This window comes from Pangasianodon hypophthalmus, chromosome 26, assembly GCF_027358585.1.
Source record: "Pangasianodon hypophthalmus isolate fPanHyp1 chromosome 26, fPanHyp1.pri, whole genome shotgun sequence".
Taxonomy (NCBI): domain Eukaryota; kingdom Metazoa; phylum Chordata; class Actinopteri; order Siluriformes; family Pangasiidae; genus Pangasianodon; species Pangasianodon hypophthalmus.
Genome location: NC_069735.1, coordinates 11,983,370 through 12,005,885, shown reverse-complemented (window position 1 = coordinate 12,005,885; position 22,516 = coordinate 11,983,370). Strand labels below are relative to the sequence as shown.

Sequence of the window (22,516 nt, the reverse complement as noted above, 5' to 3'; positions counted from 1 at the left end):
AATACAGAAAACTATGAATGAGATTAATTTTTAGGATGCGATGGGGGCTGGGCAGTATGACTATATAATATTGATATCCTAATTTAATACAGTAGTTACAGTACGCTTATCTGAGATATCATGTTTTGTTCTAACATTCTTTAAAAATAGCAATTACAAACTCTGATTAGAAGCAGCAGATTTGATGTTAAAATGTACTGAATCTTTAAAATTGTAAAAAGTATTTTTATTTAATTTTAGAATTAATTTTTTATTATTGTCAGTATTTTCAGTCATTTATTTTCGAGGCTTTGTGAACATTAAGGCCTTTTACAGTTTTTAAGAAATGCAAAAATGCAGTAGGGTTTTCTTGGCAGTAGGTTAACAAAATGTATCATGATACATACTGTATATTTTAGAAATGTCTCTGAGTATTGCAATCATATTTTTGTCATCACCCCAGGGTGTGATGATGTACCTCACTAAGAAACACACATATTTTTAGCTGTTTGAACGAGCAAATATCTGAGAACATTGTATTTCATGTCATTATACCCTTCATATAAGTGTGCATATGTACACTACTCTCATTTTATTCAATGTTAATCAAAAAAGCTCATATAAGTGTGGGATATGCCACAGTTTTGAAGCATAAAGATCTTGTACTTTGTGTGTGTGTATAAATCTTAACTTCTTGAATATGAAACGTTTGTCAGGGCCATAGAGAAGTTGACGGGCCACAGTCTGGATAATCACTCCTTCAGCGTGTCCTACATTCTGGACGTGGAGGGCAGTGGGAATGAGAGTGAGGCGGGACCCCAGGCCCAGCGTGGGGCGTCCCGGGGAGGCAGAGGGGCGCGGGAGTCTGACTCCGCCCAGTCCGGGGCCATGGGGGGTCTGCAGGGAGCTCACCACACACACCATGAGCTCCCGCTGAGACTGCTCGTACCCACACAGTTTGTGGGAGCCATCATTGGAAAAGAGGGCCTGACCATCAAGAACATCACCAAGCAGAGCCAGTCCAAGTGAGTACAGATGACACTTTCAGCAGGGTCCTAAAGCCTACACAGTGTTTATCACTGACGAATACAGTTCAAACAAAAGTCCTTCATTCTTTACACATAAATAGGAAATGTGCTCTTGGTTGCTGTTAGCAATAAATACAGGGCACACTTTAGTTATAAATGAAATTTAATTGTAAAAATACAAGCAAATGTATCCAAGCTTGTCCCCACCATGTATGAGAAAATATTATGCAGTTTTATCTTGCAACTGTGAGTGCGACGTCGTGCTTCCACTTATCAGGCTATCCTCCACCTCTAACCAAACTACGCCAAGGCTATTCCGTTCAGCCTAAGATGTTCTCCTTGACTGGCCAGTTCACATTGAAAAGAATATTTCAGGATAAATATATTTTTAATAATAATAAATAAAAATAAATAAATAAATAATATTTTTACACACTGCTGGGTTCTGCTGTGATTCAGCTATTGGAAACGGAAGCTCTAAGTGCATTAATTATTAATATTAATAATTAATAAAGTAGCTATTTCTAAGTAATTATACAATAAAAAGTCACAATTGTGAAATATTAGCCATTGTGAGGAGAAAAGTGACAGTTGCATGAAAATAACTCTCAATTTCCAAATACTTGGAAAATACGTGGAAATGAGTTTCTGTACAAACGCTATGGAAAGAATACCAAAACAGGGGGCACTGCAAGTAACTCAAACTGATCAGATAAAACAGTGTAAAGCACCATTGATCTCAACGCACCTAACACACCTTTACTACATTTACATTTTGCCATTAACATTTAAAACAGAGACATTCTCAGTACTTGCGTATAAAACTGATTCAACAGTTATATCACAAAATAAGCTAAAGCGGAAAGTGTAAACTCCTCTGACCTGAAGACTTTCCCTTGCTTGGAAACTCTGCAAAGCACTGTGACTGTTAGAAAGCAGTGACACTGGAGACTGCTTCCAGAAATGTTAAACAACATGTTATTTGAATCCATTTATTAGACTTAGATTAGGTGGTGTGTCCGCTGTACAAGTCCCTGTGTATGAGTTGTTATGAGAACAAGTGCATTAATATTAACTTATCATTCGGGTTACAGCTGGAAGTAATGTACGTGCTTTTATACAAAAATAACGCACACCTCCAGATTCAAGATTCAAGAATTCAACTGCGCTGTGGTATAAATTATTTGAATGTTTGTAATGCTTTTTTTATGACACTGTTATATATAAGTAAGTGGTTACGACTCCTCTACAGCTCAGCGCACAAATCCCTGCCTGAATTTCAACAGATATCTACAATATTTTATTTGTTTATTTTTTTCATTTCCTCTAATGCCTCTTGTCTCATTCGTCTCGTATGTAGTCCTCCTATTTACTCTTATTGCATTCAAGGTTTTTGGCACTGAAACTCCCGTTTCTTGGACTGCACAATAAATCATGCGTTAATCACCGTCACATATTTGCCTCTGCAGTGCGACAGCCTGAAAAGGCTAAAATTACTGTATCCTATTCAGTATTAAGCCCGCTAAATCAAAATCAAAAGCTCCTGGTAATAAGAGCATCACTCAACCAATAAGCTCAGGCGTTTAGAGAAGTGCTCGGATTGCTCTATTCGGCTACAGCTCTTTATGATAGAGTGTACAGTGAGAACGCGGCTAAATGCCAGTCATTCCTATACTCAGGACAAAAAACTGAAGACTTTTTGGCTGTAATGATACAGTACTGTAATAATCAGGAACTATCAGGTGTTTTGTACATCTCGCACTATCAGCGTGTGTATGGTTTAGTTCAGTCCGCCAGCTCTCTCTCAGATTCTTATGCCTCTCTGTCATGTTTTGCCAAGTCGACAGTGGGAGAAAAAATGCAGGAAGCCTGTAGATACATGATTGAAAACTGAACAGAAGGACATACACAAGATCTTACTTAATAGGTAATAGACAAAAATAAATACTTTCATAGCAAGAAGCATAAAATGGCAATGAAGCAATGCAAAAAATGTGAATACAGAGGTTTTTTCAATGCCAATAACTGAACGAATAAAATATTTTAGAGTACTTCTGAACTCAAGAGTTTTAATGGATTTTGAAATTATGTGGGTCATTTTACACAAAATTCAAGGTTGGTAAAGTCTGAATTTTTGTCTTCCTTTGTTAGTTTGTTTACTGCATAATTTCAGACAACTTTCAATACTGAAACAGGGCCAACAACAGGAATAAAAGTAACCAAATAGTCTTTTCAATTTGTGTCAACTGAATTTAAAGAACAAATTTTTCACTATTTTTCTAGGCATTGTTTTAGCTATTAACTCATTTTATGATAATTTCTTATACCATAATTTGTTAAATTTCAGTCAAATTTGTGTGGATATAAAATAGTATTGCTTGTAGTAACCTTTATGTTTCAGTTAAGAAGTGTATGTCAAAATATTGCTTTGCTTAAAAAACCATACAGCCCCCAAGTGACACAATAGAAGATTGTTCAGCCGAAAGTCCAGAGATCGCAGCTTTGAATCTCGACGATGTTAAAGCCACCTATGCTCTCTCTCCTCCTGTCACTCACAGCAACACTAGCCAATTGTGACCATCTGTGAGCTCATGTATGTGGAAGAGGGTGGATAGCGCTTTCCTCCGAGTGTGTTACGCTGCCCTGTGATGCAGCATGAGCAACAGTTCGACGAAATGTGGTTGGCTGGCTTCACGTGTCTCGGATGAAGAATGTGTTAGCATAGAGTTAGCTAAAAAAAAAAACCCAAAAAAATCCAATTCCAAAATTTTATTTCTGCATACTACTAATAGCCAATTTACCAAAGAAAACTAACCTAATTATTAGCAAAGCTAAAGCTGTGTACTAATAAAATCTGGTCATTTTTTTAACTTCATTGCCTTTTTTTTCCTGTGGTTTGATAACCAAGCTGACCAGAAAATGATCCAGGCGCTAGTTATTTTCAAAACTGTGTCTTATTCAGTATTCAGGGCTGTATGGAAGTGGGAAGTGAGGGGAGGTGCTGAAAGACTCCTCTAAATCACTACAAATACAGACGTAGTGCGTTTTAAGCTCCAGCTAAAGAAAATCTCTTTTATAAAGACAATGTTGTTATCTTGCTAATCCACTCCAGTACATTCCTGCATTGTAGCCTTATGTGTTAATTGGAATGAAATCTTTCTTTACATGGTGTTAGAGATTTAACTTAAGATTTGTCTTTAAACATGTCTCTCTTTCTCTGTCTCAGAGTGGACATCCACCGTAAGGAGAATGCAGGGGCTGCGGAGAAGCCCATCACCATCCACTCGTCTCCAGAGGGCTGCTCACATGCCTGCAGGATGATCCTGGAGGTCATGGAGAAAGAAGCCACCGACACCAAGACGTCAGTTTCACCCACTGTTTACGCTACAGTCTAAAACGAGCTTCAGAGTTTGTGGCAGAGAGTGTTTTTATACCCGAAACCTGGGAATTGTGCTAGATCTCATGCTGGTTCCACTGCCATATCAGTCTGTTTTGACTCTGGCTTACGTTCACACTAGTAATGTGAAGCATTTCAACTCATTTTGTGTTCAAGTACACACACACAAAAAAACCCAAGAAATCAATTACTCCATATTTAACATAAACAACCTGACATGTGCATGAAATTATTAGTCCATACTTAATCCCTTTATGATTACAAGTGCCTGACTGAAAGGGGCTTAATCTCTCTCTCTCTGCTCCCCTTATGCTCTCTCTCTCTCTCGCTGTCTGATATCTCTCTGTCTGTTTCTCTCTCTCTCTTTGTTTCTCTGTCTCTAATTCTGCTTCTCTCTCTCAATCCCCATCTCACTGTCACTCTTTGTATTTCTGTGTCTCTACCTCTTTTTCTGTCTCTGTATTTTTATATCTGTCTCTTTTTTCTATTTCGATGTCTCTCTCTGTGTATGTAACTCACTCTCTCTCTCTTTCTCTCTCTCTCTCTCTCTCTCTCTGGCCGTTTCATTTTTTGAGATCCTTTAGCACAAAACAGACATAACTGCCACACAGATACAAGCTTTTTTAATCGTCCATATGTGTATATGTATCTTACTCTCCCTCTCCCTCTCTCTCTCTCTCTCTCTCTCTCTCTCTCACACACACACACACACACACACACATCTCTCACACAGTGCTGAGGAGGTTCCTCTGAAGATTTTGGCCCATAACAGTCTTGTAGGACGGCTAATTGGTAAAGAAGGCAGGAACCTGAAGAAGATTGAACAGGACACTGGGACCAAGATCACCATTTCCCCGTATGTACACACTCAAGTGCACACTACACACTCTGTTCAATGATCCATACTGTCAGTTGGGCCATTAAATTTGCACTTTTTTAATTATTATTATTATTATTATTATTATTATTTTATAAATAACTCAAGTGGTTTAAAATTCTATAGTGCACGCTATTGTCCATTTCACCTCACATTAGGTATGCTCCTTAGGTATGATCCTTTCGTTAGCATTATTTATGAATTATTGACCCGTGCTTCCCACTGCAGCCTGCAGGATTTGACCATCTACAACCCGGAGCGTACCATCACAGTGAGGGGAGGGGTGGAGGAGTGCTGTAATGCAGAGGTGGAAATCATGAAAAAGCTGAGAGAGGCATACGAGAACGACGTGGCCGCCCTGAACGTGAGCATATCCCTCAATCCTCTAGCGCATTGGGAACCGTACCCATGCTCCATTCATGTGTTTTAACCCTTCACACTCATGCCTGAGAAGAGACGAGTGATCAGAACAAGTACTTCTAATTGTCAGATTGATTTTTGGTTTAAAAAAGAACAGGTATAGAGCATATTTTTTTGGATGAAATGTGTTGTTTTTAGTAAACATAAGGCACAATAGGATCTCCTGCAGTGATGGTGGTGAGCGACGCAAATGAGACAGACGGTGCCAATTTTTATGACGTTAGTAAATGTAGAGAGAATTTTTATGTGGATCTGAGGTAGCATAAGAAATGTCAAATCAAGATAAGTATCAGTGACAAGAAACCATTAGTGTGGACAAACAAACAGACATATCAGTAAATCAATATGTCAATCAGAAACATTTGAGAATTTGTCAAGAGACCCAGTTTTATACGGTGGATCTGTTACAAACATCATGTAGCACTACCGCTAATATTCACACTGTCTGTGGTTTTTGTAATTACTATGTCTAAAATATCACAATCCTTACAGACATTTGTAGAATATGTGATACATATCACAGTGCCAGCAAAACAGTATTGCATCATAAAAAAGCAAGCAAAAACATGCAACAAAATGCTATTTTACTGAATTATTTACCGATAAAAAGGAAATGTTTGGTACAAACATAGTGTTTAAAAAAACGCAGTACTTTCAGAAAAGCCTGTCGTTACGTAATTCGTGACAGTTTCATATCGGCAAGTTGCCCAGCCCTACGATAAATAAATGAGCTCCTCATTCTTAACTGTCTGTTGGATTGCAGACTGTGCAGACTTGCTTGCTAGTTGGCTTGCTTTATCTATCTATCTATCTGTCTATCTATCTATTTGGTTTATTTTTTGTTGTTTGTTTGGTTTATTTTTTATATTGTTGGTTTCTTTTTGTAATTTTTGTAAGTTTTTTGCCCCCATATGGAAGAGACTAGAGGGCAAAAGAAGGTATTGCATTAGTGCGTGACTTGTTTAAGGCACTTCATGCTTTCACTGGACAGATTAAGGGTTTACAGCAGATGAAAATGTTAATATTTTATTACATTTTGGTCTATTAATTAATATATGGTTTCTACTATGCTAGTCAGCCAGCACAATTTGCAATACACACATTAGTTTGCGTCACACTTCTGTGTTTTCCTGAGGAACAGCACTAGAATTCATTTAGATCAGAGCATCATTTCAGAAATATATATGTATATTTATAATATATATAATATAAATAATACATCTCAGTACAAAAGATCTTCTTCTTATATTTAAATTCAAATATATTTCTGATATAATGTAGGCTTATAATGTACAGTGTGGGAAAAAGTCCTATTTGTGCTCATAATAAGAGGGAAATAATGCTATTTTTGCTGTGTAATTGGCAAAATCATTGATTTTTTGAATATAACAAAATCATAATAATTATTTTAGCCATAGTAGTAGTCAGATGTCAAACTGGATTGAGAAAAATTTAATATAACGTTCAGAGATTTCAAAGCGGCACATTAGTGGCTTCTGAGTTCTGAGATGTTAATAGTTTGAATGCAAGAACCCACAAGGAGCAATCGTGTCAACGGTTTATTTATGTTTTATTGATTTATCCCCATGAGACTCACAGTTGTACATGGCCAATGAGGCATTTAAAGGACTTTTAGCAACACTGCAAATGAGGTGTAAACAAATAAAGCCTTTTTAAATCTACGCTTGTGCCACTAAACTGGATTACCTTTAACAGAACTGAATTCAGCTGGAGGTTTTTTCAGCTCTTGAAATGAAAACAAGCGATCGGAGTGGTAAAGCTGCACCACCTTGTGGAGCTCACTGGATATTACATCTGTACTGTTTTAATGTTGTGTTCACTCAGGTGCTTAGCAAGGCTGAACATGTTAAACACTACTCCTGTGACATTACAAGCTCAGCTCCCACTTTTAGATTTGTTCCTTTCTTACTCTTTACATGTTAAAATCTGTAAAATTGCTAATGGCTCTTGCTTTGAGTAATTACTTACTCCCTGATTCTCATCTCTCTCTGTTTCTGTGTCTGTAGCTGCAGACGGCACTGATCCCTGGGTTGAACCTGAACGCTTTGGGGATTTTCTCTCCTGCTCTGCCTGTTCTGTCTTCAGCCACAGGGCCACGTGGAGTCACTTCACTTCCTGCCACCTACAACCCCTTACTGGTCAGCATTAACATCCAGAATAAGTTTATTATATCGTAGGCATTGTTGTGGAAACTAGATATTGTTGTGCTTATAGGGAGTAGGCACATACAGCGCTGGGCAATATGGATAAGATGTTATAATATCGAAATATTAGCGATATGGATCACGCTTTACATATACAGAGATGCTCAAATCCATTCAGTTTCCATTAGCGAGCATCATTCACCTCATGCACAGTGTGCTCAATTAGTGCAACAGTTTATTAGGAACACCATGTATTTCTTCAGTAGAGAAGGTCACCATTTGCTCTCAGAACAGCCTCAATTCTTCATGGCTTGGATTCCACAAGCTTTGTGATATGGCGTTGTATCATGCTGGAAGTAGCCGTTATAAGATAGGTAAATTGTGGTCATAAAGGGATGGAGGTGGTCAGCAACAAAACTCAGATAGGCTGTGGAGATCAAATGTTGCTCAGTTGGTATTAAAGGGCCCAAAGGGTGCCCGAGAAAACATTCTCCACACCGTTACACCACCACCACCACCAATCTGAACTGTTGACGTAAGGGTCCATGGATTCATGCTGTTGATGCCAAATTCTGACTCTGCCATGTCTCAGCAGCAGTCGAGATTCATCAAACCAGGTGATGTTTTTTCCAGTCTTCAACTGTCCTGCTTCAGTGAGCCTGTGCTTTTTTTGTGTTTTTGGCTGACAGGAGTGGACTTCTGCTGTTGTAGCCCATCCATCTCAATGTCTGATATGTTGTGCAGTCTGAGATGCTTTTCTCTTTTTCACTGGATGTTTTTGGTTTTTTGCACCAGTCTGTGTAAACTGTAGAAACGGTTGTGTGTGAAAATCCCAGGAGATCAGTATTTTCTGACGTACTCAAACCAGCCCGTCTGGCACCAACAACCATGCCAAGGTCAAAGTCACTGAGATCACATGATGTATGATGTAAAACATTAACTGATGCTCTTGACCTGTATATGTATGATTTATGCATTGCACTGCTGCCACATGATTGGCTGATTGGATAATTGCATGAATGAGTAGGTGGCTGTGAGTGTATTGTAAATATTGAGTCTAGTCCACAGTTCTGCAAATGCCAAGTAAACTTCTGCCACTTTTCTCAAACTGGGCCACTTTGTCTTCCCACTGTCAGGAAAGCCGCGATGATTTGTGGCTTTTCCTGCCACTCAGTGCCTCAAATAAACAACTCCCACTGCCACAAATTGAAAAATAAACTGAATTGCTGTGGTGACATGTGAAATATAATTTAAAAAAAAACAAAACATATAATGGCTGATTCATCAATGTATTTTGCACACATCACAGTCAAAGAACAGGGCTCGGTTTTACTCTTCCTACGCACCATATACTGTAGCTCTGTGCTGATCTCTCGTTTCTTGTAAGTAACTCATAAGGAATAGCTAGTGTTAAAGATTCAAATTATAAGGCATATATGGAGGGAGAAATAAAAGTACATAAAAATGCACAGAGTAGAAATTCAGGATATATTACCATTTTGGACAGTTATGGGCAATGTCAAGATTTTTTATATTTGTATTTTTCATATACTTGTATATATTGTACAGAGTTATAAAATGTAGATATTGGGATTAGAACCATTTCTAATAGCATTAGAGACATTTATTTATATAACATGTTAGTTATGCAGACCAAATATTACTGGTCCTTGCCTGGGTCCTTGCCACAGCCGTAAATGCTATAACTTCCTCAACTTAATGAAAATTAATAAAATTAATTTCAGTTAATAAACTGAAAACATGCCAGGATATTGTTGAAAAATTATAAAATGATAAAATCATTGGTGAAATTTATGCATGGGTGTAGTGCCAATACTGGACAGGTGAAGAAGGGAAAAACATCACCTCAGTTTCCTGTTCTCAGCTGACAGGAGTGGAACCTGGTGTGGTCTTCTGCTGTTGTCGCCCATCTGTCTCAAGATTCAGCGTGTTGAACGTTCTGAGATGCTTTTCTGCTCATCACGGCTGTAAAGAGTTGTTATTTGAGTTACAGTAGACTTCCTGTGAGCTCTAACCAGTCTGGACATTCTCCTCCATTATATGGTATTTAGCTACATTCTGGCGATACCACCGTGTGTATGTTATTATCATACATCCCTAATAATTACCCTGACATCTTAGCCCCGTTCAAAGTGGGCGAGTGGAAAATCCGGGGTTTTAATGCTTAAAGCATTTTTTTACAGCCAGTATGACCTCCCAGAGAGAAAATATTTCTCCAATACAAATTCCTCACACAAAGAGCTCACACAAATGGAATGTATGAAGTTAATGCTGTCAATTTGTGTTTCACTAATTTTGTTAGATTATAAGAAATACTTTTTTACATTTTTAATGTGGACAGTTAACTTCGAATGCATTTTCTGTTACCGGCGTTGCCTCAGAGGCTCGGGCATTGACGGACACACAGAAAGAACCCTTTCTGACGAGGTTATCAAGTGTCCATGTGCTAGGTAATGCGCCAGTCTTTTGTCTGAGTCACTGATGTGTGTTAGTGAAGGAAGTGGGCCGGGAGGGTTAGTCATCGCTGAATCACTTGGTATGGTTTGGCTTTACAGGAAGATCCACTTCATTAATAGAGGATGAGTTTACTGAAGAGCATGTAGGGTCATGTTCTGACCCTGGTGATTGTGTCTGAATAGTCACATATCACACCAAGTAAAGCTTGAATCATCAGGGTCTAATTTATGCTTCTCAAAACAGCAAACACAAACAAGAATGTGAATTGTTCAGTTATGGGTTTGAAGGAATACTACAGTTTACACCATTTTCTCAGTACTGCAAAAGTAGTGAAGACATGTTTGGTTTCTGAAGTTTGCTTTTTTAGTTTTGCACTGGAGCTACACGGCTAATTTTGTATTCTGTAAAAATGTGTATTTCCTTAAATGTAATATCTACTAATAGTTTTACAATGAAACTATTAGGGTTCAGCAATGCATTATATCACAAGATGTCTTCTATGGCATAATAAGAGTGATGCATGGCAAACTATTAGGCATTGTTCACATACTCACCTGTGTATGTTATGTACATATGCAGGATTAAAAGAGACATCCACTAGATGGAATGTCAGAGCCAAATCATCCCTATCTCTCAGGTTTAAACTAGTCTAAACTATAAAATGTTTAGCGATTCCATGCACTGTGATGTTAAACACACTTTATCACACTTAAAACTTTCTGCCATTGTTGTGATTGTTGTCGTTATCTGCGTCTCAAATCGAAAACACTGACCTTACATTCAAAGTATTTACTGATCTAGAAAATCCAGAAGACTGGTACACAAACCAGACCTTTCAGTAGGTTCGAAGGCTACATAAGAGGTTTTTAAAATTTGAACACTTACCATAAAAAAAGAAAAAAAAAACAGTCATATGGTGCTCCACTGCCCTTCGCTATTTACTCTGGTATTACACCAGTGTTAATTTCTGGGTATGTGTGCAAACAACACTCCAAACGACTGAAGGATACATGTGGCAACCATCTTGCGTACGTGAATGCGTAGTTAAAAGATTGATTATCAGCTGCATGACTTCCTGCTGTCTTCTACAAGGCCATCTTCGCATTTTGGGGGTGGAGCCTTGTAAGCGGAATAATACCAAATTGCCACTCGGGTAAAACGTGATTCTGGTTGTCCAAGATGGCCGCCTCCATACAGTGTTCAGCTACACGGTGAAGTTTTGTTCGTGTTTATAGATTACAGTAACTGTATCCTAAACCGCATCATGGAATGTGGTTTAAGGCAGACATGTACAGGAATGATTCTGGGCAACATAAACCTTTTCAGTTGTATTTTCAGTGCATAACTAAAGAAGTAAACGTAACACACCAAACATATCTTGGCTGCTTGCATGTGGATTAAGAGGAAAATTGTATAAATTAGATTTTTTACTGAACTGTTCCTTCAAGCTCCAGTAAATAAATTAATTTGTATGTTTGTGATACACTAATTTGTGTGTGTGTGTGTGTGTCCGTGTTGTCACAGGGTCAGGCATCAGCACTGGCTGGTTTGTACGGATCTCCCCCCACTTTACCCCTTCAACAAACAGTAAGTCTGCTCTGTTTTCCTTTCATTTCCCCCCCATCATTAATAGCAACTCTCATTCTTAAGAAAGCAGGAGGAGACTGACGTGGGTTTATGAGGAAAACATGCAGTGTAGGTGAAAGTTGCAGGATGGAACAAGCCTGACTGCTTTACCGTTCTTCATTTCAACACCTCAAGTCTGCAGCCATTAGAATGTACCTGCCAAGGCAAATAACAGAATTACAGCATCTGTCAACACACAACTCACACAGTAGTAAAGTGGGTATGGGTGTGTTTTTATATCTTAGTCAGGACATTTGGCTGGATCCAACAAGGAAAACAGTTTTTTTTTATTTGTTTTTGTGTTTGTTTGTTTGTTTTAACAAAAAACTGAAATCTTTTATTGAAAAAAAACTAAAAGAGATGAAAGTTTAATTAAGGGTGGGGTTCAGTTTAGGTGTACATAGTATTAATCATCTATGTAAAGTCCTCACAAGGATGTTAAAACGTGCCTGTGTGTGTGTGAGAGAGAGAGAGAGAGAGAGAGAGAGAGAGAGAGCATAAGGGAAGCATGTGTATGGGTGGGTGGTGTGAGACCGCTAGATCCTGTGTGTTTGTGTGCGTGTGTGGGTGCACGTGTATGTGTGTGTGTGTGTTTGTCCGTCAGTCTGGTGTATTTTGGATTTTGGGTGTGTGGTTTTGCTCTCTCATGCTGGAATGACTGTCACGGTATCGTTCTGTGTGTTCGGTCCTGACTCAGGTAATGCAGTTACCACTGATCTCATTCAGACAAATCAAATCACTCAACACTCACACACACTAACACACGCCTTTTATCCATCTTCCCGGATTGCATTTCTTCAGTGCTCAAGTTTGTCTTTAGAGTATGACGTAAAAGTGTGTGTTTGTTTTGTGTGTGTGTGTGTGTGTGTGTGTGTGTGTGCGCCAGGCACCGGAGCAGGAAGTGGTGTATCTTTTCATACCCACTCAAGCAGTTGGAGCTCTAATAGGGAAGAAAGGACAGCACATCAAGGAGCTGGCACGGTTTGCCGGAGCTTCTATCAAAGTGAGATTTCTTTATCAGTCAATCTGTCTGTCCTCAGTCAATTCCAGTATTATTGGCACCCTTCAAGAGTATGGTCAGAAATGACTGTATAAAATAAACATTACACACATCAACTGTTTCACACAGTTGTTACATTTCATTGTCACAGAAGCTTCTTTTTTAAAATAACGTTCTTATTTTGTCTCAAATCTAGCAATGTAAGACATGCCAACTTTAACTTTTTTAACATCCAAGTACTTTGATATGAGTTACCATTCACATGAGTTATGATTTGCCATTCAGAAAATTGGCAAACGAGCAGTGTTTTTTCCCTAATACTAACGTGAGGCAATCCACATATAAATCTGCAATGATTCAATATTAACTCTTCAGTATTAACTTATTAATTGTTATATGTAACTTATTAATTGTTATATGTAACCTCTTTTTTTTTAGAATAGGAAGAACGAAAGCATGCATGCATATTTTTCTAGTGTCTACATCTTAACTAAAACTGCACCGGTGATTACTGTAAAACCCTATATATACACACAGGTCCCAGGTTCTACACTAGAGTTATTTGTTAAAGGACTATATTGAAATGTACACCCCCAACCCCTTAGCAGGACTACACGTTATTCCTCTTTGGAGTTGGCAGGTCTGAAATTATTTGTCAAAATTATTATTGAAGTGTCATCCTTAAATAAATAATATAGAACTTTATTCCTCTCAGTCTCCAGGAATATTTTTGGCTTTGAACAAGCATGAGGTTGCACACGTGTCATATCTTTTTTTCATATTTTTTTCCTGATAGCAACAACAGCATGCATCATTGGGCCTACAAGTGGAATCATGTATTGTGGTCCAATGAGACCAAATTCAGTCTTTGGTCATAAACACCATCAGAATGTTTGAGGAAAGAAAGGGAAATGCCCCTAAATATGCTGGTGGATAATTGATGTTTTAACAGGATGTGTTTGAACTTTTTCATGAAGGGTGCAAAAACTTATGGAGTTAACTGTATACCAGAAACAGTGATGTTATGATAAATGAAAACTGAATTATACTATAACAATTGAGTGAAGAAGTACAAATGTATAGTTTGATGATGGAAGGAAAATGGTCCAAATTATAAAAGGGCTTACACAAGTAAAAAAAAAACTGCATCTGAAAGAATTACTCGAAGAATTGAGAATCAGCGATGCTCTAAAGACAATGTGGACAATGTGTGTTGGAAATCTGATGTAAAATATCCAGCGTTCTTGAATGCCACACGTAATGATTACATGTTATTTGAACGAAGACCACCTTAACGCTGATCAGACAAATGTGAAGACTGTCCTAATGGGCGTGGCTTAATATTCTAATGAGCATCTGTGATTAGAATATTTGGCATCCCTTAGTCTGAGATTTGTAGCTTGCTACACCACCACTGTTCCATTTTCTGTAAACTTCCTCAGCTAGTTTTATTGGCTATGACATTGAAAAGAAGACAGCATTAATATACAGTTCAGTATTAAATATTTGAGAGTTTCTGATTGATCATGGCTACCTTGCTCCACAGTAACAGTAAGAATGTAAACAGTGCCTCCATGAACACTGGAGGATTGTGTGAGCCCCAAACCAAAGGGTGGATTTCTGATGTTGTTCAATGTTGTGCGATTGCAGATCGCTCCATCAGACAGTCCTGATGCCCCGGAGAGGATGGTTATCATCACCGGCCCTCCTGAAGCTCAGTTTAAGGTCAGCTGCAAAATCACACTGTGTTTATACAGGTTATAGTCCTGCCTATAAGAACCCAGTGCCTTACACAGTCCCGTCATTTCCTTCCCTAACACCTGGAATGATTCAAAGCCTCAATTATTAGATGATGTTGAATCATCTGTTGAAACTACTGTTCTAAATTCTTCATGACGTTTCTCTCTCTCTCTCTCTCTCTCTGTCTGTGATTGCAGGCTCAGGGTCGGATATTCAGAAAGCTGAAGGAGGAGAACTTTTTCACTGCTAAGGAGGAAGTGAAGCTGGAGACGCACATCAAAGTCCCTGCGGCCGCTGCTGGTCGAGTCATAGGCAAGGGCGGGAAGACGGTGTGTGTGCAGTAGAGCTGTGAAATTTCTTTATCAGTTGCATTATAGAAATTAAATATTCAAATGCATTGAGCCTTTTATTTACACCTGCCACACCTATCACATGGAAGGTGTAAAAGTGTTGAAAACAAAAAGGCTTTTTTCCCCCCTAATCCTTCTCCCCAATTTGGTCACCTGCCAATTCCCACCCACCAACTAGCTCTCCATCCTCCGAGAAAAGCCAGCCAGTCGCATCTTTTCAAACTGCTGCTCATGCTGTGTCACAGGGCTGTGTAACACACTCTGAGGAAAACTATTTGCCCTCTTCCACATACGTGAGCCTACAGATGCTCGAATAACTACTGCAGTTGACAGGAGAGAAAAAATATGCCATCCCTCCAACCAGACTGCACAGCCAATATTTAAAAGGAAGCAACAGCATCATTTTATCATATTTAATCTGTCAATTTTAATCTCAGATTTGGTTTACAGTAAGGTTTTCTTTTTGTTGATATTTAACTTTATATGTTACATTTTTTTATGCTACCATCTTCAACGAAGCAATCATTTTTTGATTATTATATTTAATGTATTTATTTTTTTATATTTTAGTTTCTTTTATTTTTAGCCTGCAACACAGTTAGGTTGAATCTCAAATGTATTTCTATTCATAATATATATTCTCAATACATAGTCTACAATAATGGTGCTGTAGAACATCACTTTTAGAACACATATTTTCTTCTTTTTATATTTAATTAAAACTAAAAAAAGATTGATACATAATTTAAACATATGAATTTATGTATGCCATAATTTGGTATTTGTTCAGACTCCTTGTCCTGTATCAAGCCGCAAGGGTTATTAATCCAAAAAGTATAGAAATCTGGTGTTTTAATTGACTTATGTTAGGTGACTAAAGGTATATCTTAAACATTTGAAAGTGATTGTTTCGCCTTTAAATAAATACATACTATTACAACGTGAAAAAATATTCTGATAGTGGAATTATTCTGACAGCCTCGCAGTGAAAAAGTCTTCCTCCTTACCTCCTTTTTTCCTCCTGCCTTACTTTTATGTTTCCATTTATTCTTGTATTTATTTTTTTGCTTATTTAAGATGGCAGCGCAAGTGTTTTCTGTAGCACTTGTTATTTTCCATCAGTTAGTCAAGCAGCTGCTGTCACAGCAGACATGAGAACAGATTACAGGGAGCCTCTCTAGATCAGAGCAATGCTGGCAGAAGTGTTCACTTCAGTACATTTCTAACACTAAGCATCATACTTGGGAAGTCACAAAACAATATTTCATTGTAGAATGGCAATCCATTTCATTCCATATTGTGTACTCTTTTTTATTAGTGTCAGTGTGTAATTTCTTTACACTATTAATGATGGTAGTATTGCACTCACTTTGTGCTGTTGCTTTCGTTCTTTGCAGGTGAACGAACTTCAGAATCTCACCAGCGCTGAGGTCATCGTTCCACGGGACCAAACGCCCGATGAGAACGACGAGGTGTTTGTGAAAATCATCGGCCATTTTTTTGCCAGTCAGGTAAGCGCACGGCTCTCTTTATTTCAGCTGATGTAGTTACAATCTGACCCACATACACAGAGCTCCAATTTCCTGTTACTCATGAAAGCTCCTGAAAGAGAGGTAAAATATAAGTCCAAGGCTTTTCCGTTATACGCTTTATAAAAAGGCGCTTAATGACAATGTAATAATAAAGAAGCATTAAGCAAATGTTCCACCACTTCTAACTCTGTGTATTTAAGAGTTTATTAAAAAGAACCTTCACCCTGAACACATTAAATAGGTTTATATTGAAATATTTGTGGTATGCTTAGTGATTCTGGTGCTAATATGCTGGTTGGTGCTGCAGGCCTGTTGTCATCATTTATGAGAGAATTTCGTGGCTGTCTGATGAGGGTATATTGATGGTATTTTTTTTTTACTCACCATTTTTCAGTGACATTCAATGTCATGTTTTTGAGAAATTCAAGCCAGAAGTAGTGGAGACAGCAAACGCTGGACTCATAGTTCCAGTATTCAGTGCAGAGTTATGGCAGAGACTCGGCTCGGCTAGTTATCAATCACCGAGATGATGAGCACGATGGTGTTGATGGTGGTCTTAGCATGAAGGTTGAAACTTTGGAAGCTGATCTGTTTGAGTAGTGTGTACAGATGAGGAGGTATGGGAACTGCACAGACTGAAGGACTAAAGCGCTGCTGCATCATTCTCTTTAGTAGAGGTAGATTCTGACTGGTGCCACTATCAGAAGATAGTCAAACACCATTGTGGGTAACGTCAATGAAAAACATCTCAGAATTTCATTACAAAATAAATCTTAGATACCATTCAAGATCGTAAGTTCATTATAAAGATTAATATGCAAGTTGTCCAATTAAAGGGTTTTTCCTTTAATCGAATGGTGTCAGATCCTAGTGAGACTCTTGAAGGGTAAAAGAGTAAATCATATACTGTAGATAAAACACTATATGAGATAGTGCTGACAAATACAGATAGTGGTAGACAAATACAGTCAAGTGAAAAAGTTTGCATCACCTGTCTGGATGAGGCAAAAAAAAAAAACATCAAGATAATGAAATTTATCAGAAAACTGAAAACTAGAAAACATGATTTGTCATGACCCTTTCAGTCTGGAGCTGATATGAAGATATGCTATGACATCTGCAGTTATAACACATATGTTGTGAAGAATGGAGTGTTAGAGACAGGGAAAAAGTAAAAGAGTAGACATACAAGCTATTCGAGAATATTTATATCACATTTAGAAAGAGAGATGGAACCTTATAAACTGATTTCATTTAGATTTTATGTTGTCTATTATTCACTATTTGCTCATTTTTGTTACTTCATAGTGAAGGGGCATCTGAAAAACCCAACACACTAAATGTCTTGGTATTTATAAAACAGATTTTATTCGATTGTAAAATCTGATTGGCTGAGCCGTGCTTGAAGCCGTTGTCAAGTCCTCGATATCGACACACCTAATGCAGCAGGTTTTAAACCAATAAAACCTTTGGTTAAACTGAATGACCTGATCTTTGCCAGTTGCTTAGCAAACAAGGCTTACTGTTAACAGATTACATTATTAATCAAAGAAAATATTTATTGATCAATGGATTTGATCCTTGTGTTTTTGATCCCTGTGATTTTATCATCAGTAAGGGAGTTTTAGGCTCTCTGTTCTTAGGCAGGATGCAGAGCACACTTATCTGGAATAAACTGTAACTCACACCCTCTTGTTGCGTATTGCTCTGTTTTTTTTTTTGGTTATCTCTGTTTTTTGTGCCTGATTGTTTGTCATGTACCATAATTACCTAATTAGAGTGTTCAAAGTTTCTGCTTTTTTAGTTAGATCTAGGTTGTTGTCAATAAAATTACTACTGGCATTTCTCAATCTCTTACATTTTCTAAATTTAGAGAATTTGAAATGTGTGTATTGCTCACTTAATCAAAAGTTTTTTTAATATAGAGTGTTCAATAATTTGTAAATCAAGTCCTGTGTGGTGTTGAAATCCTCTTGTTGATTTGCAGACTGCACAGCGGAAGATCAGGGAAATCATCCAACAAGTCAAACAGCAGCAGCAGAAAAACCAGCAGGGGGCAGCAACACCATCGCAGCACACCAAGTGACCAGCAGGGGGCAGCCAGCAAGCAGCAGCAGCAGCCTATGAATGTAGCTCCTCCGAGCGCAAACCAAATCGAGCAAAAAAGGCGCAAGAGAACGAAAAAACAAGCGGGAGGGAAACACACGAGACGGACAAGCAACAAGATCGAAACCAAAGAACCTTATAAGACCTGAGCGAGCCTCACTCCGAGAGCAAAAACAACCCTGTGAGTGCTCTGAACATCCAGACGAGCGCGCCAGCAGGTGACGGATGTCTAAAATTCTGAACGTGTGGAGATGCTGTGTAACGGTACGCTGGGTTGGATCTGTCCTCTGAGAAGCACACGTTATTAGCGAAGCGGAAATCCGGCTGCCTGTGAGATGATCTTACCAGCAAACATCGTGCTTCTCTCCACACAGGAGTGGAAGTGGCAGCCATAAGCACATTCAGGCTGAGTGCGAGCACACTGTGGAAATGTAGCCTGACTAGCATTTAACAACGTGGACTGTTGAGCGAGTGACACATAACTACCTGAGGGAGTGTTGAGTAAAGACGAGTAGGTGTGTAACAGTGTTCATTGATTAGAAGACCATAACGTGCTTTCTATTGAGTCATTTGTAGCCTTAGATAGTTTTACTTAAGAAAAAAAAAAAAAAAAAAGCAAGGACACCTAGGGCAGATTTTCCAACTCATTTAGCGTGTGGCAAAGCGGTTAGCATGTCCCAATCACACTCTGAAATTTCCTTAGCATAGATGCTAATTATGCACTTTTTAGTGTTTGTTAATCAGGCCGTTAATGTGAATAAATAACCAGGCTTTAGTTTAGCTGTTCTAAAGCTTCTTAGTTTAAAGATTCTTAGTTTCCGTTTAATAGCATCTGATAATTAGCCTTCGTGTTAACCCGCTTCTCCCGTCTTGCTTTATCTCTGTGTTTCTTTCCCAAATTTTTTCAAGCTCATCTGTCCAAGATGAAAGTCTACTGACCTCTCCTGGCCTACAAATTATGAGGGATAAAAAAAACAAAACAAAAGAGTTTAATGTGATTCTATAATTGTAAAAATCTCCAATCAGTCTGATATTATTGCGATTTTATTGTTGTTTTGGGAAAGCCAGAATGGCCTCACTCATTCTAAATACATGTTCTGTACTAGATTCAACAAAAGCACTTAAAATATTTTAGCGTACAAAAAAAAAAGTGAACAGCAAATGTCTGGTGAAGTGCAAGTGCAATAAGTAGAGGCTGCCTACAAGCTGCATTCAGGACCCTTAATCACGTCCTGAACAGGCGGCCTGAGAACTAGTGAATGTATACTGTGTTTCTACCTGCCTTCTGCAGCACACAGCATCCTGTCTTTCTTTCTGTCTTTCTTTCTGTGTGCGTGTCTGTCTCTCTTTTTCCTTTCTTTGTTTTTCTTTTATTTATTTTTTCATCTTTTAATTTTTCCCCATTTATTTTAACGTCATTTCTTTTTGCTTTCTTTCTTTCTTTTCGTATTCGTCTTTTAATTTTTTTTTCTTTTCCCTTAATTTTTGTATTTCTATCTTCCTTTCTTTTTTCCATTTTTTTCCTTCTTCTTTCTTTATTTGGTCTTTTCTTTGTCATCTTTAATTTCTTTCTTTTTTTCTTTGTTTTAATTTGTCCTTCTTTTTCTGTTTTCTTTGTTTCTTTCTTTGCTATCTTTTTCCATCTTTTATTTTTTTTCTCTTTTATTTCTGTTGTCTTTATTTCTTTTTGTTTATGAATTTCTATCATCCTTCCTTTATTTTTTATTTTGTGGTTTTTTTTTTTCTTTTTCCCCTTTGTCTCTCTTTCTCTGTTTCTTCTCTTTCCTTTTCATCTTTTAAAAATTTCTTTCCTTTTGGTTTATTTTCTTAATTCATCATTTTTCTTTCTTTTCTGTCTTTAGTCTTTCTTTCTTCTCTTCTCTTTGTCCTGTGTTCATGGCATGTAGATTGTCTTTTTTGATCATTTTTGCCATTACCTGGCTTGTAAGAAAGTTTGTGCTTGTTCTTGTGTGTCCTGAACCTAAAGAAAGAAGAATATCTGAGGAGTTAAAAAAATTTAAATCCCACATTCGTACAAGGTGAATGTGGGACGTTTACGGCTTGTCTTTTTGTTTTTTTAAGATATTTTATGTGACAAATGCTGCCCTTTAAAATTCATAATGATGACGGTTTTAAAAGCCATCAAAGATGCTGACTTTTCTGAAAAAAATTGACATTGAGACAGTTGACGTTGGTATCACCTTGTCTGAAATTTCCAGCGCAGTGATAAAGAGAAGGTGGTGTATGAGCGGTTAGCGTGATATATCACTACACTTTTGAGGTGCTGATCAACCTGTTAAACACAAAGCATAGCAGTTTATTTATGGATAAGTAAAAAAAAAAAAAAAAAGCATGCAGTGCTAATACGATTGTCTACACAGGTCGAAAAGCTAACCTTCACGTAAACCAGTACGAGAAATAACCTTCTACCTCAAGAACAAGGTACCTCAGTCCAATTTCTTTCTACATATTTTGTATAAACCTTGTAAAGCTCATGAGCGATTTTTTAATTTTCTAAATAAAGAAGAGCGATTTTAAAAAAATTAAGAGAGAATTAGTAAAGATGGTGTATACCACCACCATGCTTTTTCTTGGGAAAGGGGCGTGTGTGCCTCGTATCAGAAGCTGTACATTAAAGAGTTCCTTCTTGAGGTTGATATAACTAACGCTAGCAACTGACTACCTGGAGAGATGAGATTAACACCAGTCTTGCATTAGGTTAGAATTTTTTCCCAAAGTATATTGTTTAACGTACAGATTTAATGTTAAAAAAGTCAGATGCCAGATATGTGACATGCTGTAAGTGTCAGTAGTAAGAAACGATATGTAGCTAAAAAATTCAGACTGCTTGCTAGGTACAACCTTTTTTTTTTTGCAGTGTAATTCCATAGCGAAGTGTTGCCACTCGGAAAGGGTGCAGTATATCATTAATTCATCTGTTCTGAATAGCCGCTAACAACAATCTGTGTGGTTTTAGGATTTCTTTTTTTTTTAGTTTAATGCTGTTACATGATGTTTGATTTCCATCTTTAGCGCAAAGTTGATCACTATCTAACCTGGTTGTCGGTTTATTTACAGTTTTGTTGCTTTTTGACATACTTTAGCAGAAGTGGACCACACTGCAGCTGGTCCTAAGTCTCGTGTTCTTGTGCTTCTGGTGTTGTTTTTCCATGTTTCTCTGTATCAGGTTATTTATACCTGTACTGTGAACGGTTTGGCCTTTAGACATGTCAGACCTGTGAAAGCACTGGATTATAACAGTGCTTATTAACACAAATACATTTTTAGAGCACATGTAAGCTTCTACTAATTTTTCCATTTAGGTTTTATTTTCTTTTGCTTTTTAGCTAAACCACACAGGCCACCAGCTTGGACATGAGCAATAAAGAGACACTTTAAAAACAATGCTGTGTCTGTCAATCTTTACTAAAGCTTGATTAGGAAAAAATATAGACCAAGCTGTTTTCTGCTTTGACCTTCAAGAATTAAAGGGATCGTCTAAAATATTGGCATTTCTGTATTAATATTGTGGAGGTAAATTTTGAGTTACCAGCATTTTGAAACATTACTTTTATTGTTAGACAGATGGGACTTGCATGATGGACACTCCACATAATCTATGCCTATCTATGTACATTATTTAATTGTTGCTGGTGAAGGAAGTGTTTATGTAATGTTCTTCGAAGGAGTCTTCAGCATTTTATAACAGTCAGTAAATTTTCCACCACAGAAAATTCTTCAAGATGGAGGACCAGGTATTTCATGCTTTCTTGGTCATAGCTATATAGTCAAGACCACCATTGTCATGTCCAAGACCA

General features: G+C 37.7%; 1 protein-coding gene across 1 annotated transcript in view; it reads left to right on the top strand.

Moving 5' to 3' along the window:
* igf2bp2b (insulin-like growth factor 2 mRNA binding protein 2b) overlaps positions 1 to 22,103 on the top strand; it is a 54,008-nt gene extending 31,905 nt beyond the window's left edge. Inside the window, exons 6-16 of the mRNA XM_053229754.1 lie at positions 696 to 1,004; positions 4,234 to 4,368; positions 5,138 to 5,260; positions 5,510 to 5,645; positions 7,729 to 7,860; positions 11,869 to 11,931; positions 12,857 to 12,973; positions 14,621 to 14,695; positions 14,908 to 15,039; positions 16,458 to 16,571; positions 18,580 to 22,103. Coding sequence (XP_053085729.1) covers positions 696 to 1,004; positions 4,234 to 4,368; positions 5,138 to 5,260; positions 5,510 to 5,645; positions 7,729 to 7,860; positions 11,869 to 11,931; positions 12,857 to 12,973; positions 14,621 to 14,695; positions 14,908 to 15,039; positions 16,458 to 16,571; positions 18,580 to 18,678 — 1,435 coding nt within the window. The 3' untranslated portion in view covers positions 18,679 to 22,103. The remainder of the gene's footprint in view (positions 1 to 695; positions 1,005 to 4,233; positions 4,369 to 5,137; positions 5,261 to 5,509; positions 5,646 to 7,728; positions 7,861 to 11,868; positions 11,932 to 12,856; positions 12,974 to 14,620; positions 14,696 to 14,907; positions 15,040 to 16,457; positions 16,572 to 18,579) is intronic.
* The last annotated feature ends 413 nt before the right edge of the window (positions 22,104 to 22,516 follow it).